An 18,517-nucleotide genomic window follows, 5' to 3' on the forward strand; every position below is an offset into this window, starting at 1 on the left:
GAGGACAAGTCAATTCAGGTTGGCAAAGAATATCTAATTTTCTTCTCTAGTGCCTCTTCTTTGTCTCTAAACAGGGGTGAAACACTCAACCAGCCTGTGTGATTTCTTCCATTTGTCCCTCCATGTTGACTCCTTTCTATACTGCCTACACTGGTGAGCTGTGGGCCCATATATTTACTGACTTTAACAGTAGGCCACATCCAGTGATTTAGCTCATAACACAGGGGTCTTGGGAAATGTTTTCTGAAAAGACAGTAGAAATGGTTCCACTAGGAGCTGAAGTTGTTATCGTTGCTTATGCCATAAGCTGGGTAAGGAGCTGCTGGAGGCACAGGGTGGCAGTGTGACTGGGGTTGGCAGCAGGATTTAGGTGCAGGCAGCAGGTGCTCGGAAAGCACTGTGCCCTTGCGCAGAGGTAGAGGCCTGCATCCCCAGGCTGGGCCTTGGTGATGTGCAGGGAGCTGCTCATTCTTGCCTCACCAAACTTAAAGGTTAGTCTCTTCTGCTCCTTCACTTCTCCGCCCTTAACTAATGTCATCAGGTGGACAAGACTTTCTCCAGGCTCCTGTCTGTACCACTGTAAGCTGGGAAAAGGGTTTGAGGAGTTGCAGTACGTAGAGAAATCTTCTTCTTCCTGGATGCTTAGAAACCGAGGACTCTGTTCCAGCTGCTGAGTGTTCACCCCTGTTTAGAAGCAAAGCAGAAGACATGGGGGAAGGAAACTAGATTCTCTTTCCCAACCTAAAATTATTTTTCCTCCCTCTTTTCTCCCTTCTTCTCTTCTTCTCTCCCTTTCCTCCTTCCTTCTTTTATTTCTCCTACCATACTTTGCCATAAAATAACCTGCCATCAGGAATTTTCCATCTCTTTAGAATTTTCTGTTAATTTAATTGGGAAATCCTGTAAACTCACATGCCAGTTGAGTCCAAAGGATTAACACGGAGGATTTCAGAATCATCTTGTACATCTGTCACCTGGAGGACACAGTCACTGACTTTAGCTGCTCTTAAAAGAGCCCCTCCCAAAAGACGCTTTTCTGGGCTGAACTAGCACATGTTACCACTCACTTAGATCTCAGTAAAAATATAGAAACCCCTGTGTGGCAGCCAGTGGACTCATTCACCCTCCACCCTCCCCTTCTCTGTGTTGCCTTTTGAAATACTACCCTCCTGTGGAGAGACAGAAAAATAGTTTACTTTCAGTAATTCTCTGATTCTCCTAATTTCATTTGGTGTGCATAAGTGTTAAAATTTAAGTAGAAAGAGTCTAGTGACCTTATTCAAAAACAGAAAATATGTTCTTTTAAAAATCAGTCATTTAAAATCCAGAATAAAAAAGAATAACGGAAGATAATGGAGATATCATTCCATCATTTCTTTTTCTTTTAGAAACATGAGGTGCATGTGAGGATTTGTTACATAAGTATATATGTATGAAGGCGAGGTTTGGGCTTCTGATGAGCCCTCACCGCCACCCCACTAGTGAGCATGGTACCCAATGGATGGTTTTGTATTTCTATTCTCCCTCCTTCCCTACTTTAGCAGTTTCCAGTGTCTGTTGTTCCCATCCTTGTAATTGTGTTAGCCCAATATTTAGTGCCCACACATGTCATCTCATAATTTCTGATATCCTCAGCAAGTATATTGAGCCATGTAGCATCTGGGTAATTCTATTTGTAGTAAGAGTATGGTATATGAAATATTATATTTTCAGGTTCATGTGGCATGCATAAGTACTGTGTCTCACACTTATTTTTACCAAATTAAAGATATTATTTAAAATACTTTCTGATATCTTAGGCATTACTCTGTCATTAGATATTTGGTTCATGCCTATCAAAGTTTTTATCACACTATATTTGTTGGACTCATCTACAAGTTCTATGAGAAAAAGATTATGCATTTTCCCCCTAACTCCCATGACTCCAGCAATTACCAGGCAGAAAAATATCAATACATAGTTAATGAATCCTTAGTTAATGTGTAAAATTGTGTGTTTGTGTATCGGTATAGTGATTTAAGTGTGAGTATAATTTGTATTTAAATATAGCAAAATTGGCTGACCACTTGCAGAAGATTGAAACAGGACCCCTATCTATCCCCATACACAAAGGTTAACTCCAAATGGATCAGAGACCTAAATGTAAAACCTCAAACCATAAGAACCTTAGAAAAGGAAGGAAATACCCTCATGGAAATCGGAACTGGCATCCAATTCCTGAACAAAACCCAAAACTCACAGGCCATAAGAGATAAGATAGACAAGTGGGACCTCATTAAACTGATAAGCTTCTGCAAAGCCAAAGAAACCATCAAGAGAGCAGGGAGATGGCCTACAGACTGGGAAAAAGTATTTGCCAACTCCAGGTCTGACAAAGGCTTAACATCCTGGATCTACAAGGAACTCAAACATGCTGAAAAGAAAAAAACAAACAACTCCATTATAAAATGGGCAAAAGATATGAACAGACACTTCACAAAAGAAGGCCTCTGAGCAGCCAACAAACACATGAAGCCTCACTAATCATCACTAATCATCACTAATCACTAAGCCTCACTAATCATCAGGGAGATGCAAATCAAAACCACACTGAGATACCACCTAACTCCAGTCAGAATGGCAATTATCAACATCTCAAAAAATAACAGCTGCTGGAGAGGGTGTGGAGAAAAGGGAACACTTCTATACTGTTGGTGGGAGTGTAAACTAGTGCAACCTCTGTGGAAAGCAGTGTGGCAATTCCTAAAAGCTCTAAAAATTGACCTTCCATATGACCCCGCAATCCCCCTACTGGGAATATACCCTGAAGACCTCAAATCTCTCTATAAAAAAGATACCTGCACGCGTATGTTTATTGCGGCATTGTTCACAATAGCAAGAACCTGGAAACAACCATGCTGCCCATCAAAAGAGGACTGGATTAAAAAAAATGTGGTACATATACACGATGGAATACTACGCAACCATAAAAAAGAACAAAATCATGAATTTTGCAGCAAACTGGATGGAACTAGAGTCTATAATACTGAGTGACCTCTCACAGAAACAAAGATCCGAGTATCACATGTTCTCACTCATATAATGAACCTTGAACATCCAATGTAATACTATAAGAAAATGACTGACGGTACTGGGAAACTATGGGGAGGGAGGGGGATGGGATTAACAGTCGCAAATATCTGTCTGGGGATGGGGAAACACCTCTTATCAACAAGGTGCCTGAATGAAATGTAAACCTACCCTTAACTGTACCCCTCAAAATCATAATAAAAATTATTGATTAAAATATATATATATATAGCAATATCGTGTGTAAGTGAGATCATTGTTTTAGCTACTGCTCACACTCACTAGCAAAGATAGTTAGCATTGGTTATATGACTATTTGTTAATGTCGTAAATGGGAAAATACTAATGTGCATGCAGTTTAAAAATTTTTTTACCTTTCAGTGGGATGTGTCATAATAGAGGAGCCAGCCTTTTGGGTTGCTGGGAATAATAAAAGGGCTGCTATGAGATCACAAACTACTGACTGATGCTCTGAGGTATCTCATAACACAAGATCTTTAGATATAGTATTGATTTCTTGCCAAAATAGACTCACAGATTTATTTCAAGACAGGATTGAAAAGAAGTTTTACTTGACACTGGGACTAACTTTTATAGCTATTATGCTATCTGGAATCTGGAATGATTTTTTTTGTGCTTGAATTTCCAGACCCCTTCATCCAGAAGAAAAGTACTGCTGTAGTTTACAAAAGGGGATAGAATCCAGAGACGCATGTCTGGAGTCACATCTTTCTCCTGAGATTATGACTTAAGTAAGAATTGCCAGATATAAGAAAGGAAATCCATAGATTGGCTTGAAGGATATAACGAACTAGAGACCTCAAGTGTCTCTCCAGTAAAGTGCTTCCAGCACACCAAAGTATAAACCAGCTCTTGTTTAATCAGGACTCTTGACAAAGTACTCTGAGGCCAGGTTGTAGGTCAATTTACTGAGTGCTTCCTATAATAACAGCTAAGATTAAAGAAATGAATATGAAAGGGTCCCTAACCTTGAGGAGCATGAGTTAATAAGGAAATACAAACTCAAAATATTCATAATATGGTGAATATATGCTACTGCAAAACTGCAATACACTAAAAGAGGGAGAGGGCAAATAACTAATCTAGATAACTTGGAGAAAGTTTTTTTAAAGGATGTGCCATTTATTGGGCTTTGATGACTGAATATAATTTTGCCCTGAAGAAAGTATTAGAGTGAGTTTATCTGATGTGGTCAAAGTTCAGAAATCATGGGAGTAATGATGGGAATGAGGATGAAAAGTTACTGGGAGTAATAGTGAAGTAATAGTGAAGTTAACTTTGATTTTTTTTAAACTTTGACTTTTACCTCTGGGTAATGGGGACCTATGGAAGGTCCTGAAACAGGACAGTGATCTAATCAGAAATGTGTTTTAGCATGATAACTTCAGAGGTAGTGATAGGTGGGAGAGGTATGAAAAGAGATAGGATATACTTAAGAAGGTGTTCCAATGAGCCAGGCGAGAGGAATGAGCACCTGGATCAATATATTAACAAGGAGACTGAAAAAAAGTGGCTGATTATGAGAAATATTTAAAAGATAGAATTGACATGACTTGGTAGATTATTTGATTCTGACTGTGGTAATTCACAGGGTACACAATCTTAACAACTCCGTGTCTCACAACAAATTTGTTATCTGTGGTATGTTAATCATGAGTCTGCTGCAGTTCTGACACTCCGAAGCTCTCCTCTTGGTTGCAAGTGGATGGCAGGTCTGTTATGAGTTGTCTTTTCATTCTGGACAATGAAGAATGGATCAGCTTGACATTACAAGATAGAAGCTGAAAGAATAACTATTATCATTGAGTGATCTTTCACAGAAACAAGGAACTGAGTATCACATGTTCTCACTCATAAGCGGAACTTGAACAATTTATCATAATACTTTAAGAAAAGGATTGGCAGTAGCGGGAAACTGCCAGGAGAGGGGTGGGGAAGCGGGATTGGCAGTAGTGGGAGTCTGCCTGGGGAAGGGGGGCACACCTCATCAACAAGGGTCCCTGCATAATGAACATTTGTATACCTAACCCTGAATTGTACCCCACATCTTTAAAATAACAAAATTAATAGTTAAAAAAAAAGAGTAACTATTATCTGGTACATGCAGGGCAGAAATAAAAGTGGCCAAACTATGTGAATATATTTAGTTTCTGCTTTGATGTGGCATAGTTCCTATCACCTCACATCCCATTGGTCAAAGCTGGTCATATGGCCAAGTCCAAAGTCAGCTATGTAGAGAAATATAGAACATAAGCTCTCACTAAAACATGGCAGGAGTGGGAGATAACAAACAGCTGTCAACAAAAAAAAGGTATCATCTACTACAGTACTTATGGAAATGAACTATACGAGAGTAAGAGAAACGCTGAGATTAACTGATATATGAAGAGCAGGCATATTAATTTATTTTAAATCTTTAAGAAAAGTCTTGGGGAAGACAAGATAAATCAAGAAGAAAAACAATTTGCTTGTCCCTTCTCTCTTCGTTGTTCTTTCTTTTTTGTGCCATGTCTTCAATGAACAAGCTGTTTACACCAACAATGCCCTTTGTAAGATCTTGTTTCCCTTTATCAGAGCAGATGGCTCTGTCCTGGTGATGAAGGCTCTGTGGCTCCTTAGTACCCAGGCTTATACTCAAATACATGGCCCAGGAATCTATATAAGAGAAATGTGGTGTTTTTTTTGTTTTTACTATTTTTAATTTTTTCAGCTTTGTGTGACTACATAATAAACAAAATGAAGGGACTAGAATCTACCACATCAACATATGTGACCTAACAGTTGGAATTCAGAAGTGAAGTCTTTTTCTTTCCAAAATACTCAGCAACTGAAAATATATACATGTATATTCTGGCTAACAGCTATTGAAAATGATCTAGGATTTTGCTGTAAAGTCATTGTACTCCAGATTTTAATTTTCTTTCCTCAGGCACCAAAGCAATTGCAAACAAGCCAGATTTGGTTGCATTCTTTCATCTTCAGGTTTTTGAGAACTGTCCTATGGCCATTTTATTTACACTTAGGGAACTCTCCAAATTAATAGTTCACCAGAAGCCAAGCCACAAAATCATAAAGAAAACTCCCAGGAGCTTTCCTAATTGCCTTTGCATTTGAGTTTGATGATGATTTGGCTTTGGATATGATTGTCCAGGTGAAAGAGATTTTGCTCCTTCCCTGCCATGTTCTTCTCTATCAATTACTATTTTATTAATGGCTAGCCTACCATTTTCTCATGAATTATATTATTTAGGACATATGACAAAATTAAGTCACACTATTTGGCTATTCATATTCTGAGGCAAAATGGAATCTCTATCATCTTTAGATAGTTGTTGAAGAAATGTTTGACTTATCTCTTTCATAAAAGTGTCCATTATAAAAGAATTTGTTTGCTATCATATATTAAAAAGAAAACAAAAACACTTCCATTCAAATTGCACAATTATTCCTCTTGGTATATAATTAGAAAAAAAGGCGACTCCATAGGAACACAGGCCAAAAAGCACAAAATTCATTCTTGGTGGAAACGTCTGAGAAAGCTGTTTTTCCAGGAACTGATTTTCCACTCACTTTTCCTTCAGTAAACACAATTTTGGCCAGTGCATTAGTTCTGGTGATATAAATGTGACAAAACACAGTCCTTCCAGGTTCTCACAGACCTAAGGGGCTATTGTCAAAAATAATTTTTAAAACAAACGTGTCAAAAATATCTGCACCAGCATCACAGGCAAACATCTGACATGTAATAACTGCTAACAATGGAACCATTGTGTAAGACTTTATCCAAGGTTTAGAGAAGCAGCCCAACAAAAATTTGTCACTTGCTTTTACTCATCAAGTAGAGATTCATGAGAGGCAAGGGTAATAGAATTGCCTTTTGGAGGCTGCACTTGAGAGGAAAAGGCCCGGGCCAACTGTTGATCCCCTAGGATGGTTCCCATATTTCCCAGGTTTTAAGTAGAACCATCAACCACAACACCAAGTCCCTCAGAATGAGTCAGTGTTGAGAGCCTTCAGCCTATATGGACAACTCTCTTTCCACTCCACATTCTCCCTGGGTAGCCTTCAGTGCTGATGAAGGGTAGTAAAGAGAAACTGAGTTCATAGCACCAGTGCTATGTAAGCCTCTTCTAAGTGCCACAAAAATTCTCAAGGGATCTCAGGACTCACCAGAACAAATAGAATGCTGAACACAAACAATTTTGGATATAATAATAAAACCTCCACAAATTTTTTTTAGATTGGAAAATATAGCTTATTTAGAAAGTAGATTGGAGAGGGAGAGAAAAGGGGGCTCCGCCTCCCTCAGATTGGGGAGGGGCCCAGAATTTTAAGAGAAGCATGGCCCGGCCACAGTTCAATGGAAGCACAGCTGGGCCAGAGCTTAACAAAAACAATGGAGCCACAAATATTTTTAACACCTGAAAATTTTGGAGGATAATTGATTAATTCTGTCTAAATAATTTAATGTTGGAGTCATACTCTTAAATAAATATTGCATCACTGCCATTTACTGGCTAGATCATAGTAAACAATTTAATGAAACCACTCCTGCAATAGTTTTCTAATTAATAGAATGGGATTTATATTACTTATGACATGGGAATGTCTTGAAGAGATCTTGTGTATGAACCAGAACTGTGTTTTAATTTACTTAAGTCCCTGAAGCTCAACTCTGCTACTCCCATGCCTCCTCAGCAGGCCTGTAGCAAAAGGCCCAGCCTAGATGGGACTTTATCTAGAAAAATCCAAGAATACATCACCCTGATCAGCCACATCTATCCTAACTGAAAAACATCCAGAATATGTGAATATATGGCTCTGTGACAAGGGTTATGTGAAACAAAACACAACTCCACAAAATTCAACTAGTCATCTTGTCCCTGTTTAAACAACTAGAATACATGTATCCAATTAGGTCAAAACACATAGGACTTTTTGATATAACAGCTTGATATATATACAAGCTTGGTATATATGATAACAGTACTATCAACTCTAAAAAATTGTGTATAAATCCACTCATTAATCCTCACAACAACACTGAGAGGTGTTAACATAATTAGCATTTTCAGATGAGGAAACCGAGACACAGAGAAGTTAATTAATCTCCCAAGATCATACAGTTAATAAGTGGCAGAGCCAGGCTTCTGATCTAGGCAGTGTGAATAAAGAATGGACACACTTAATGACCTTAGAATACTGCCTCTCAGATCGTGTAGACCTTACTCTGAGAGGCCAACAGACTAGCAGTATCAATATCACCCGGGAGCTTGTTAGAAATACATGATTTCAGGCCCTATTGAATCCTAATCTGTACTTTAATGAGATCTCCAGATGATTCACATCAAAGATTGAGATGTAAATTAGGTATGGTAACAGTCTCAGATCATTACGTTAATTGGAGGAGAATAAATATGCATCAGAACTAAATGGATTCAAGAGAGAAGCATATATACTTACCTATTTTAATTACTTAAAATTTTATGGATATTTTAACATATACTTCCCTTATAGGCAGCTATGGATATTCATTTCCTTGATCCACTTCCTCTACTCAACTATTGAGATATTTTTATTCCTTTAATTTGAGTATGTAATGTGGATGTTGGTGATACCTTGTTATTTATCTCTTCAACCACTACCCAGGGAAATGTGTTCTACCTGCTTTTATCTTCTCATTCCAGGAAAAACACCTCTTATTTTAGTCAATATAGTCAAGCCAATTAATAGCTTAATATAATACCAAAGTTATTAAAATGACTACAGTGCAAAGGGGTAGAGCTTAGTTTTGAGATCAAAGGTTCAATTTGCTTGGATATGCTAACAGGTGCTATAAATTAATTAACTGGTCTATACTCCTGATTAGTTCATCAAAGCAAATCTAAGTCTGTTTTGCAAGAATAAGAACCACTTTAGTGATTTAAACCCCTGACCATATTGCAATTCAGTGTACAATTCATTTCAGAAATAGTCTACATTTTACTTCACCTTTACAATGAGGCTTGTCCCATCATTTATATCATTCTTTATCAGCTTTATAACATTTGATAAAATATATCTTCATTTTATTTATTTATTTTTTTTATTTTTTTTATTTTTAATAATTAATCAGTATTTTTATTATAGTTTTGTGGGGTACAGTTAAGGGTTAGGTGTACAATTACGTTTCATTCAGACACCCTGTTGATAAGAGGTGTTTTCCCAGCCCCAGACAGATATTTGCTACTGTTAATCCCCTCCCCCTCCCCCCCATAGTTTCCCAGTACCGTCAGTCATTTTGTTATAGTATTACATTGGATGTTCAAGGTCCATTATATGAGTGAGAACATGTGTATATCTTCATTTTAAAAGTGTATTTAAAATAATCCTGTGAGAGATACAGTAGGTAAAATTCTCTCTGTAAAATAGAGGAGGAAGCCTTATCTAAGATTACAGAGTAGCTATGAATAGATGAGAGTTATAAGTCAACTGATCTTCTTGCCTGATCTTCTCAGAGAAACGCAGAGGGGAGGAAAATGGTGGGATGGGACAAAGAATGAAATGTGCATGTTGATGAAATGGAAGAAAGGAAAGAAATAAGCATACATCAAAGAGATCAAAGCATTCACTAGAAGGTGTTATTGAGATTTGAGTGTGTGTGTGTGTGTGTGTGTGTGTGTGTGTGTGTGTGTGTGTAAGTAGAGAGTGCTTATATTGCAGGCCCCCCTCAGTAGGGTCATAAAATAAGGTAATATAACCAACATGGATAGAAACAGGGGATAGAAATCATAAAGTATGAAAAGAACCTATTATAACCCAGTATATAGACTTGAATGATCTAAGAGTGCTATGTACAATGCCAAAAGATGAAAGAGAAGAACTGAGTTACTGACATGGCTAATGCTGAGGAAGGGAAGATGATAATAGTCCATATACTTTATGAATAATATTTATTGAATGTTATATATTTGCATTTCCTGATCTTTTTTTAGAATATTAAAAATATTTGATTCACTGAGTTTGTCCTTCCCAAAACACCCATTGAGAACAAGTTTGCTGCCTTAACTGTGGATGCCATAAACCCAGTAGCACCACTGGGGACAGGCTGCAGGTGCTCCCCAAAAAGCCACAGTGTACAGAGGCAAGTGATTGAGCCTTAGGCTGGCAGACTGAAAGGTGGAGGATGCTCTGCCTCTTTATTAGTAAGATAGCTCTTCATTTTCTTTCTTTTCACTCCAATTTAAATTCATTACAAACAGGATATTGGCAATGCTTTTCCTGGAATTTCGCTTGTACCTCCTAAGGCATAAAAAGAAATTAGAATAGAAGCGTCGATCTCTCTTCCCTCTTTGGTATACAGAGATCAAGAGCTCTGCTCCCTATGAATGGGCAAGACAGACTTATTTGGAATTACTACAAAATTGACTCAATTTTTATACCTTTCTTACAGGGAACCCTGGATATCCTACAATGAGAATAACTGTGTACCTTACCCTTTAGCCTGTTGGGAAAAGTCCTTGACAGTGTCTGTGCTCACACCTCATGTGCAGCCAGAAGAGCTGAGCTGAGGACCCCAGGTTTTCTCAATTTTTCTTGACCAAATATCCAAATTTAAGAGCTGTTGAGATTGTATGCTTCAAGAAACAGAATGATATGTATGATTGTAAAGACAATCTAAGACCTTGTCAAAGATGCTGGCAGAATGCTGAATAATCATTCTCACAAATCAACTTAACTGTAAATTACAGTCACTACGGTCTGTGAGTGGAAACACAAACATGGCTTTCTTGTGGTGATTCATAAATATTAAAATATTATTTAATATGTTGTAAACTATGTAAATTAGGTGTGTATTTCAAGTAGAAGGATTCTGTTTTACAGGTTGATGGGGCACAAAAATTCTTTTACAAGTTTGGGTACTCTTTCTAATCATCAAACAGCCATCTAACTCATAGGTCTTAATAATTCTTAGAGCATTGTCCAGAAAAAATGACCAGATTCCCATTGCTCTAGACCCATAGGGCCCCTGCTTCTCTCCTGGTAAAGCCACATTCTCCTTTTTATACATTGTCAACATCTCTCTTCCACCTCTACTACTGCCATAAACCCTGTCATTCCTAAATCAAATTAGATTTTTCAAAATAAGCCAGAAGACCCTGTGAACAAACACAGTTTTCTGTCTGGCCGGGCATCATCACTTATGTGTTGAAGCACAGACACTACCTGCCTGACAAGGGATAAAATGGAAGGAGAAACACAAATTAAGATGGCAAATAATAGCAAACTATACTTATGCATATAAAGGTGTGTGTGTATATATATGTATATATGCATACACACATATGTATATATAAGTGACATCTACTTATCTAAGAGTATATATATATATATACACACAAAAAAAACACACACTTTTTTATTATATCAAGTTTTAAAATTTTTATCATATGGTAATGTTAAAAGTGATATTTTACAGTTTCTTAATCATATATTTCATTTTTAAATTTTAAATTATGTCCATTTGTGTCTTCTTTTTTGATCAGTTACTTTAACTAAAAAGCATTCATCTAATTTCTTATGGCCCAATTTTAAATTTCTTTTTCTTTTTTCTAATCATTAAGTTATGCATACATTTATCAATACTAGTCTCATGCTTTTCTTTGATTTGTTTTGTCTTCTAATTTGTTGAATTTCATGCTTACTTATTTTGTACTTTCTTGATTGCTAATGAAAATGATGTTAAGTGCTATATTTTAATATCATCATCATTATTTTATTATATTATTATTACTATTTTATTTATTTATAAAATAAACATATATGATCTTATAAATTAATATAAAATAAAATATATTTAATTAAATTTTACTGCTATTATTACTAGACTTGGTAGCACATCTCAGATGAGCTTTCCTGTCAAAAACTGAGCATTCTGTCCTTGGGAGAGTGTTTAGTGCATATTTTCTTCAACTGGGTTCCAAGGATGCCATCCTTTTTATTTTTGTCTTGGGTATATCACATGGTAGCAACCTCATTTATCACTCTCATGCCTTTATACAGCAGCATCTCTCAAGTTCAACTGGACCTTCTGTCTGAACAATTGACAAATTGTTTATGTAATCTGTCACGAAACTCTTGTATACTCGAATCAGAAAACCTGGACTTTGGAAAGGATGCTATCAGTCCCAGACTACGTTTTCCCTAGTTGCTGAGCTGATGTGAGATACTGGATGATGGCTGTGGGGCTGAGTGCTGACTGTAGGACTCGAGGCAGAGAGTTACTGTGGAGTCTCAGGGACCCTATAATCTGTCTGTAGTAATATGTGGTACACATCGGTCCCTTTTTAATTTCCATGTTAAGATCAGCCAGGAAAGAGGCTGCTGCTATAGAGGGTGACAGTGGGAGAGAGGAGTCATGAGAAGCTGTTGTGGACTGAGGCCTGAATGAAAGGATGCTCACACAGTACAGGAGTAAACTGTCAGTGTCCCACTTCATTTATATAAAGTTTCACCTGCTGAATAGTGGAAAAATCTAGCTAACTAGACTCATCTTCTCTCTTACCAATAGGCTTAAATAGCAGTCTTAGGAATAAAGAGAAAATTTTCCAAATAGTTTGTATGGCAACATAAGGAAAGCTATTATGACCTCAGTTAATAATCAGGGCTGTGACAGGACAGAAGAGAAACAATTTTCCATTTCATCAGTACAAGGAGAAGTAGCTGAAAAAGTACATGACTTTATAAGCTAGTAGAGAGTTGTGGACCAGATCTAGGGCAACAAATCAATTGAAGGTTAGAGAATGTTGTGCCAGGTTCTTTTTTTTTTTTCCATGTTCTCTTTTATCAAGTCTGTAGCCTCGGTATAAATAGGCATCAGAGAATATGTCTTTCTGTGTGATTGAATATCTGAAGAGATAATATGCGTTCAGTGGTTTCAAAGTGTTTCCCCTTGCTTTCTCTCTTTCCCTTTACCTTCTTCTATTCTTCTCATCCTTTACTCTCAACATTTGTATACAAGAGGATACATCAGTGATGCCATAAATTGAAAATACTTGGCTTAAATTTTACGGCCAGGGATTCAAAACTTGGTTTACCCTCCATAATGTACTAGATGTGTGATCATGAGCAAAATTATTTATGTTGATTGGGTCTTCATATTTTTACCTGTATTTATTTATTTATTTTAAAAGAATTTATCAAATGTTTACACTGTGTTAGGATATGAGCTAAGCTCTTGAAAAATGTTTTACTATTTGATTATTGGGACAGCTTATGATGAAATGATGATGATTCTCTCCTGTACACAGGTGGTGAAACTGAGGTTAAAAATGCTTAACTTTTCTACCATAATTCAGTTGATAACAGAGTTGAGAGTAGGACACATGTCTACACAGTGCATAAACTCATTCTCTTAAATTACTTATCATATTGCTTTACTTAGCAGGAATTATTTCTACTTTCATGTTATTAGAATTAAATTACACAATATGTGCAAAATTATGCATAAGACATGCTGCAGGGTAAATACACAACCACAGAAGCACCAACACAGAGTGGTTGAAGAGGGAAGGCAGGGCAGGGGAGTAAAAAATAATCTGAGTTGGTTATAGTAAATATTTTCTGTGAGATGAAGCTCATAGAATTGATTTTTTTTTCTTTTTGGCTTCTATATTGAAATCGATTTTTAAAGTTAATAGGCTGTATTTTTTAGAGCAGTTTTGGGTTTACAGAAAAATTGAGTAGAAAGTACAGAGAGTTCCCATATACTACCTTTATACCTGCTCATAGGGGAAAAATAGATTTTAACACTCTCAAAGATCAAACAGAATACAGAAAAGCTGGTTTTTTCTTTTGTCATGCCCTATAAATGCTTCTGACAGTTCGATGAAATGTCAGCATTTTGTTGTATTGAAATGCATTCAGTGAAAAGTAAAGCAAAACATGGGCACATGGCCATGGGGAAGGCCTATACTCTTCTCACATCCACTTCATTGTTTATCATGTATAAGCCCCAGCTAGTCCAAAGCTGGAGTCATGGCTTACTCTGTCTGCCATGCCATTTTCCTCTTAGGTTTGACCTAATGCATAACTTGAATACTCTTGTGATTGCCCCTTCAAGGGTTAAGGAAACACATAATGACATAGTTCCATTTAGCAATTAGTGATGTTCCACTTTGTATGAAAACGAGCAGATGAATTTTAAGGTACTCTATTATGTTCTAGTATAATTCATCATGTGTATAACAGAATTCATTTTGTGGCAGATAATCTTCATGACTGGTAATGAAGAAAAAAAAAAGATGAAGGAATAAAGTTCTCCTGTACTCTTTTGAGACCGCTACTATAATAGGAAGGCCCATAACCTGCTCCAGAACTGTGGTATCTAGTGTGAATAGAATCGATCTCATCTTAATCTGTGAACATAGGAGAGCAATATAAATTGTAAAGGGCATACCATTTTACCGTTGGGTACAGGTACAGAAGCAACAGAAAGTACTCTTGCTTGCCTAAAATAAAAAACAAGTTGCCTGGATTGCTGGCTGTTGCGGTTATTGTTGTTTTCTATTTAGAACATCATTACCAGGGACTCACTCAAGGACTGAATGAAATTATTGATTTCAGATTCTTTTCTTTTTCTAGTTAAACATTTATTGTTATAAATTTTCTTCTAAGCATTGTTTTGTGTGATTTCCGTTGTTGTTGAGTGAAGTGTTCCATAAATATTAATAAGATCAAGTTGATTGACTGCGTTGAGCACGTCTGTCATATCTTCACTGACTTTCTAACTACTTATTTTACTTTTTACTGAGCACAAAGGGCTAAAGTCTCCAAGTGTAATTGTGGTTTTGTATCTTTTCCTTTTAGTTCCGACAGTTTTAGCTTAAATTATTTTGAAGCTCTTGTTAGGTGCATGCATAGTTTGCTTTCTTTTGGGGTGTGTGTGTGTGTGCGTGTGTGAATCAACCCTTTTGTAATTATGTAATATCCTGCTTTATCTCTGTAATTAAAAAAATTCTTTTCTTTTCTTCTTTTTTAAAAAAATCAGTCTCACTCTATTGCTCAGACTAGAGTGCAGTGTCACAATCATAGCTCACCACAACCTTGACCTCCTGGGCTCAGGCAATCCTTCTGCCTCAGCCTCTTGAGTAGCTGGGACTACAGGTGTATGTCACCATGCCCAGCTAATTTTTTTATTTTTTGTAGAGACGAGGTCTCACTATGTTATCCAGGCTGGTCTTGAACTCCTGAGCTCAGGTGAGCCTCCTGCCTCAGCCTCTCCAATGCTGAGATTATAGGTGTGAGCCACTATGCTCAGTCTTTTTTTTCTGAAGTTAAATTTGTCTGATCTTAATATAGCCCTTCCAGATCTCTTTTGATTAATGTTTTCATAAATATCTTTTTTCATTCTTTTATTTTTAATCTCTCTATACTACTATATTTACAATGGTAAGTGTATGTAGATAGTATATAGATGAGCCTTTTTTAAAAAAAATTCATACTGATGATCTCTTTAAATATGTGTTTAGATCATTTACATGTACTGCAATTATTGTTATGTTTAGATATAGGTCTACCATTTTATTATTTAGTTTCTGTTTCTGCCCTCTGTTTTTGTACCTTAGTATTCTATTGGAATTTATCTATTTGCTTTTTGATTATTTCTTTTTGCATTGTGTTTGCAGTGGTTCCTCTAAGAATTGCATTATGCCTACTACTTAATATTTCACAGTGTATTTAGATTTATTTCACTGCTTCAAGAAAAATATATTAAAAATGTTACAATTGTATAGGTTAATTTACCCTCATTTCTTTATGCTATAGTTGTCAGATGTCTTCCATTTTCAGACTTTGAAAATCCCAACAGGCAAAATTATAACAATTGATTTCAACAGTCATATGCATTTTAAATAAATTATTGTGAATAATGCTGCAGTGACACAGACGTACAGATATCTGAGATCCTAATTTCAATTATCTTAGATATATACCAAGAGGGGGATTAGTGGATTATATGGTAGTTCTATTTTTAATTTTTGAGGAAACTCCATAATTTTTTTATAGCAGATAAACCATTTTACATTCCCCAAAACAGTGTATAAGGGTTCCAGTTTTGCCACAGCCACACCAACAGTTATTTTCTTTTATCTTTACTAATAGTCATCGTAACATTTGTGAGGTGATATCTCACTGTGGTTTGGATTTGCATTTCCTTGATGATTAGTGATACTGAACACACTGTCATATACCTGTTGGCTATTTGTACATCTTTGGAGAAGTGTCTACTTTTGCTAATTTTTACATGTTTAAAAAATGTTTTCTACTGAGTTTTAAGAGTTCCTTATATGTTTTGGATATTAGGCTTATATCAGATATAACATTTCTCCCTTTTCATAAGTTGCTCCTTTGCTGTGCAGAAGCTTTTTAATCTGCCGCAGTCCCCCATGTTTTTTAATGATTTTGTGGCTTATGCTTTTGGTGTCATATCCAAGAAATCATTGTCAAGTCTAATGTCATGAAGCTTTTTCTCTACATGTTCTTCTAGGAGTTTTACACTTTCAGGTATTATGTTTACGTTTTTAATCCATTCTGAGTTGATTTTTGTGTACAGTGTGAGACAGGGGTCCAATTTCATTCGTCTTCCTGTGGTATTCACAGTGTCCAAGACATGGAAACAATGTAAAATTTTAGTGACCAATAAATGAACTTAAAAATGTGATATTCATACGATTGAATATTATTCAACCTTGAGAAGGAAAAATATTCTGCTATTTGAGATATGATTGAACCTTAGGATATTATGCTAAATGAAATAAGCTAGTCATAGAAGGACAAATACTACATGATTCCACATGTATGAGGTATTTAAAATAGTCAAATTCATAGAAGCAGATAATAAGGGAGAAATGAGGAGTCATTGTTCAATGGGTATAAAGGTTTTGACTTGTAAGAATAAGTTCCAAAGATCTGCTGTATGAAATTGTTAAGAGGGTAGATCTCATGTTGTGTTCTTACAACAGCAACAGCAAGAACATTAAAAACAAAGAAAAACAAGGAAACTAGGAGGTGATGGAATGTGTCTACTGCTTTGATTGTGATGATAGTTTCAAGGATGTGAGAAGGGGACCAAAAAAACCTGGAATTATCTTTTGGAGGGTGGACCCCTTGTAGTACAGACCTTCCCTGCGAGGTAAGTGTTCTAGGAACCCATCGGCTTTGGTGTACCAGTTAGCATTGTTGTGAGAGGCTGCATTCAGATTCAGTGAATTTCTTTTGGAGATTCTTTCTACACGTTTGCCCATTTCATGATGGATGATTTACGAACACACCTGCCCACATCATGCTGAGTATTCAGCAATTTTTGGCCCCAAACAGCATGACCGCTGTGCCCCACCCTCTCTATTTAACCAATCTCTCCCTGAGCAACTTTTTTGTTTTGCTATGTTTCCCAGGATAAAAAAAAGGCCTCAAAGGAAAAGTTTTGCCGATTTGGAAGACATGAAACAAAAAATGACAGAAGCACTAAAAGGCATCAAAATTGACAAGTTTAAAAACTATTTTGAGCAGTGAAAAAAGCATCCACAAAAATAAGTGTATTGCATCAAATGGAGAGTACTTTGAAGGTGACTGAAGTTTAAACATGTAAGAATAAGCACATAACTTCTTATAAATAAATTTCAGATTTTTCTCCTTTCATATACATATGTCCAAGCTCATCAAATGTATGTATTAAATATGTGTAGTTCTGTGTATAAATCATACCTCAATGAAGTTACTTTCAATTCCAATAGAATAGAACTAGTTTCTTGTATTTTATCACATATTTACTATTCCTGTTGCTCTACCTTCATTCTTGAAGTTCTAAATTTTCCTCTGGTATTATTTTCCTTCAGCCTGAAGAACTTCCTTCAGAATTTCTTTTATAGCAAGTCTGCACACAAGGAATCATCTGTTTTCCTTCACTGGAGAATGTCTGTATTTTACTATAATTTTTGCAGAATATTTTCACTGGCTATAGAACTCAGGATCAACAAAGTTATTTCTTCTGCTGGCATTTAAAAATGTAAGGGGAGATAGATCATATGTTCTTATAGGCCAACATAAGAACTTTTTACTCTGAGAGAAATGGAAAAACTATTGCAAGGATTCGAGCAGGAAAATGACCTGATCCATGTTTTAAATGACTTCACTGGTTGCTGTATTAAGAATATACTACAGGAGGACAAACAGAGAGAACAAATATTGAACGTTATCACAGTAATTCATTGAGATGAGGGTGGTTTGACCAGAGAGGTAGTCGTGGTCAGATTATGGGTCAATTTAAAGGTAGGGCCAACTGCATTTCTTAATGAATTCGATGTGAATAGTGAGAGAAAAAATAAGAGTCAAGGATAACTCTGAGGTATGGCCAGAAATTCTGAAAGATTGGAGTTTCTGTCCATTGAAA

General features: G+C 36.3%; 1 gene segment (V, D, J or C); it reads right to left on the bottom strand.

The window, feature by feature from the left end:
* Positions 1 to 295: 295 nt before the first annotated feature.
* On the bottom strand, positions 296 to 958 carry LOC103261629. The segment is given in 2 exon segments: positions 296 to 684; positions 913 to 958. Coding segments are annotated over 2 exon segments (435 nt in total).
* Between the last annotated feature and the right edge of the window lie 17,559 nt (positions 959 to 18,517).

Source organism: Carlito syrichta, unplaced genomic scaffold (assembly GCF_000164805.1).
Source record: "Carlito syrichta isolate Samal-C Ts95f unplaced genomic scaffold, Tarsius_syrichta-2.0.1 Scaffold303954, whole genome shotgun sequence".
NCBI classification, from domain to species: Eukaryota; Metazoa; Chordata; class Mammalia; order Primates; family Tarsiidae; genus Carlito; species Carlito syrichta.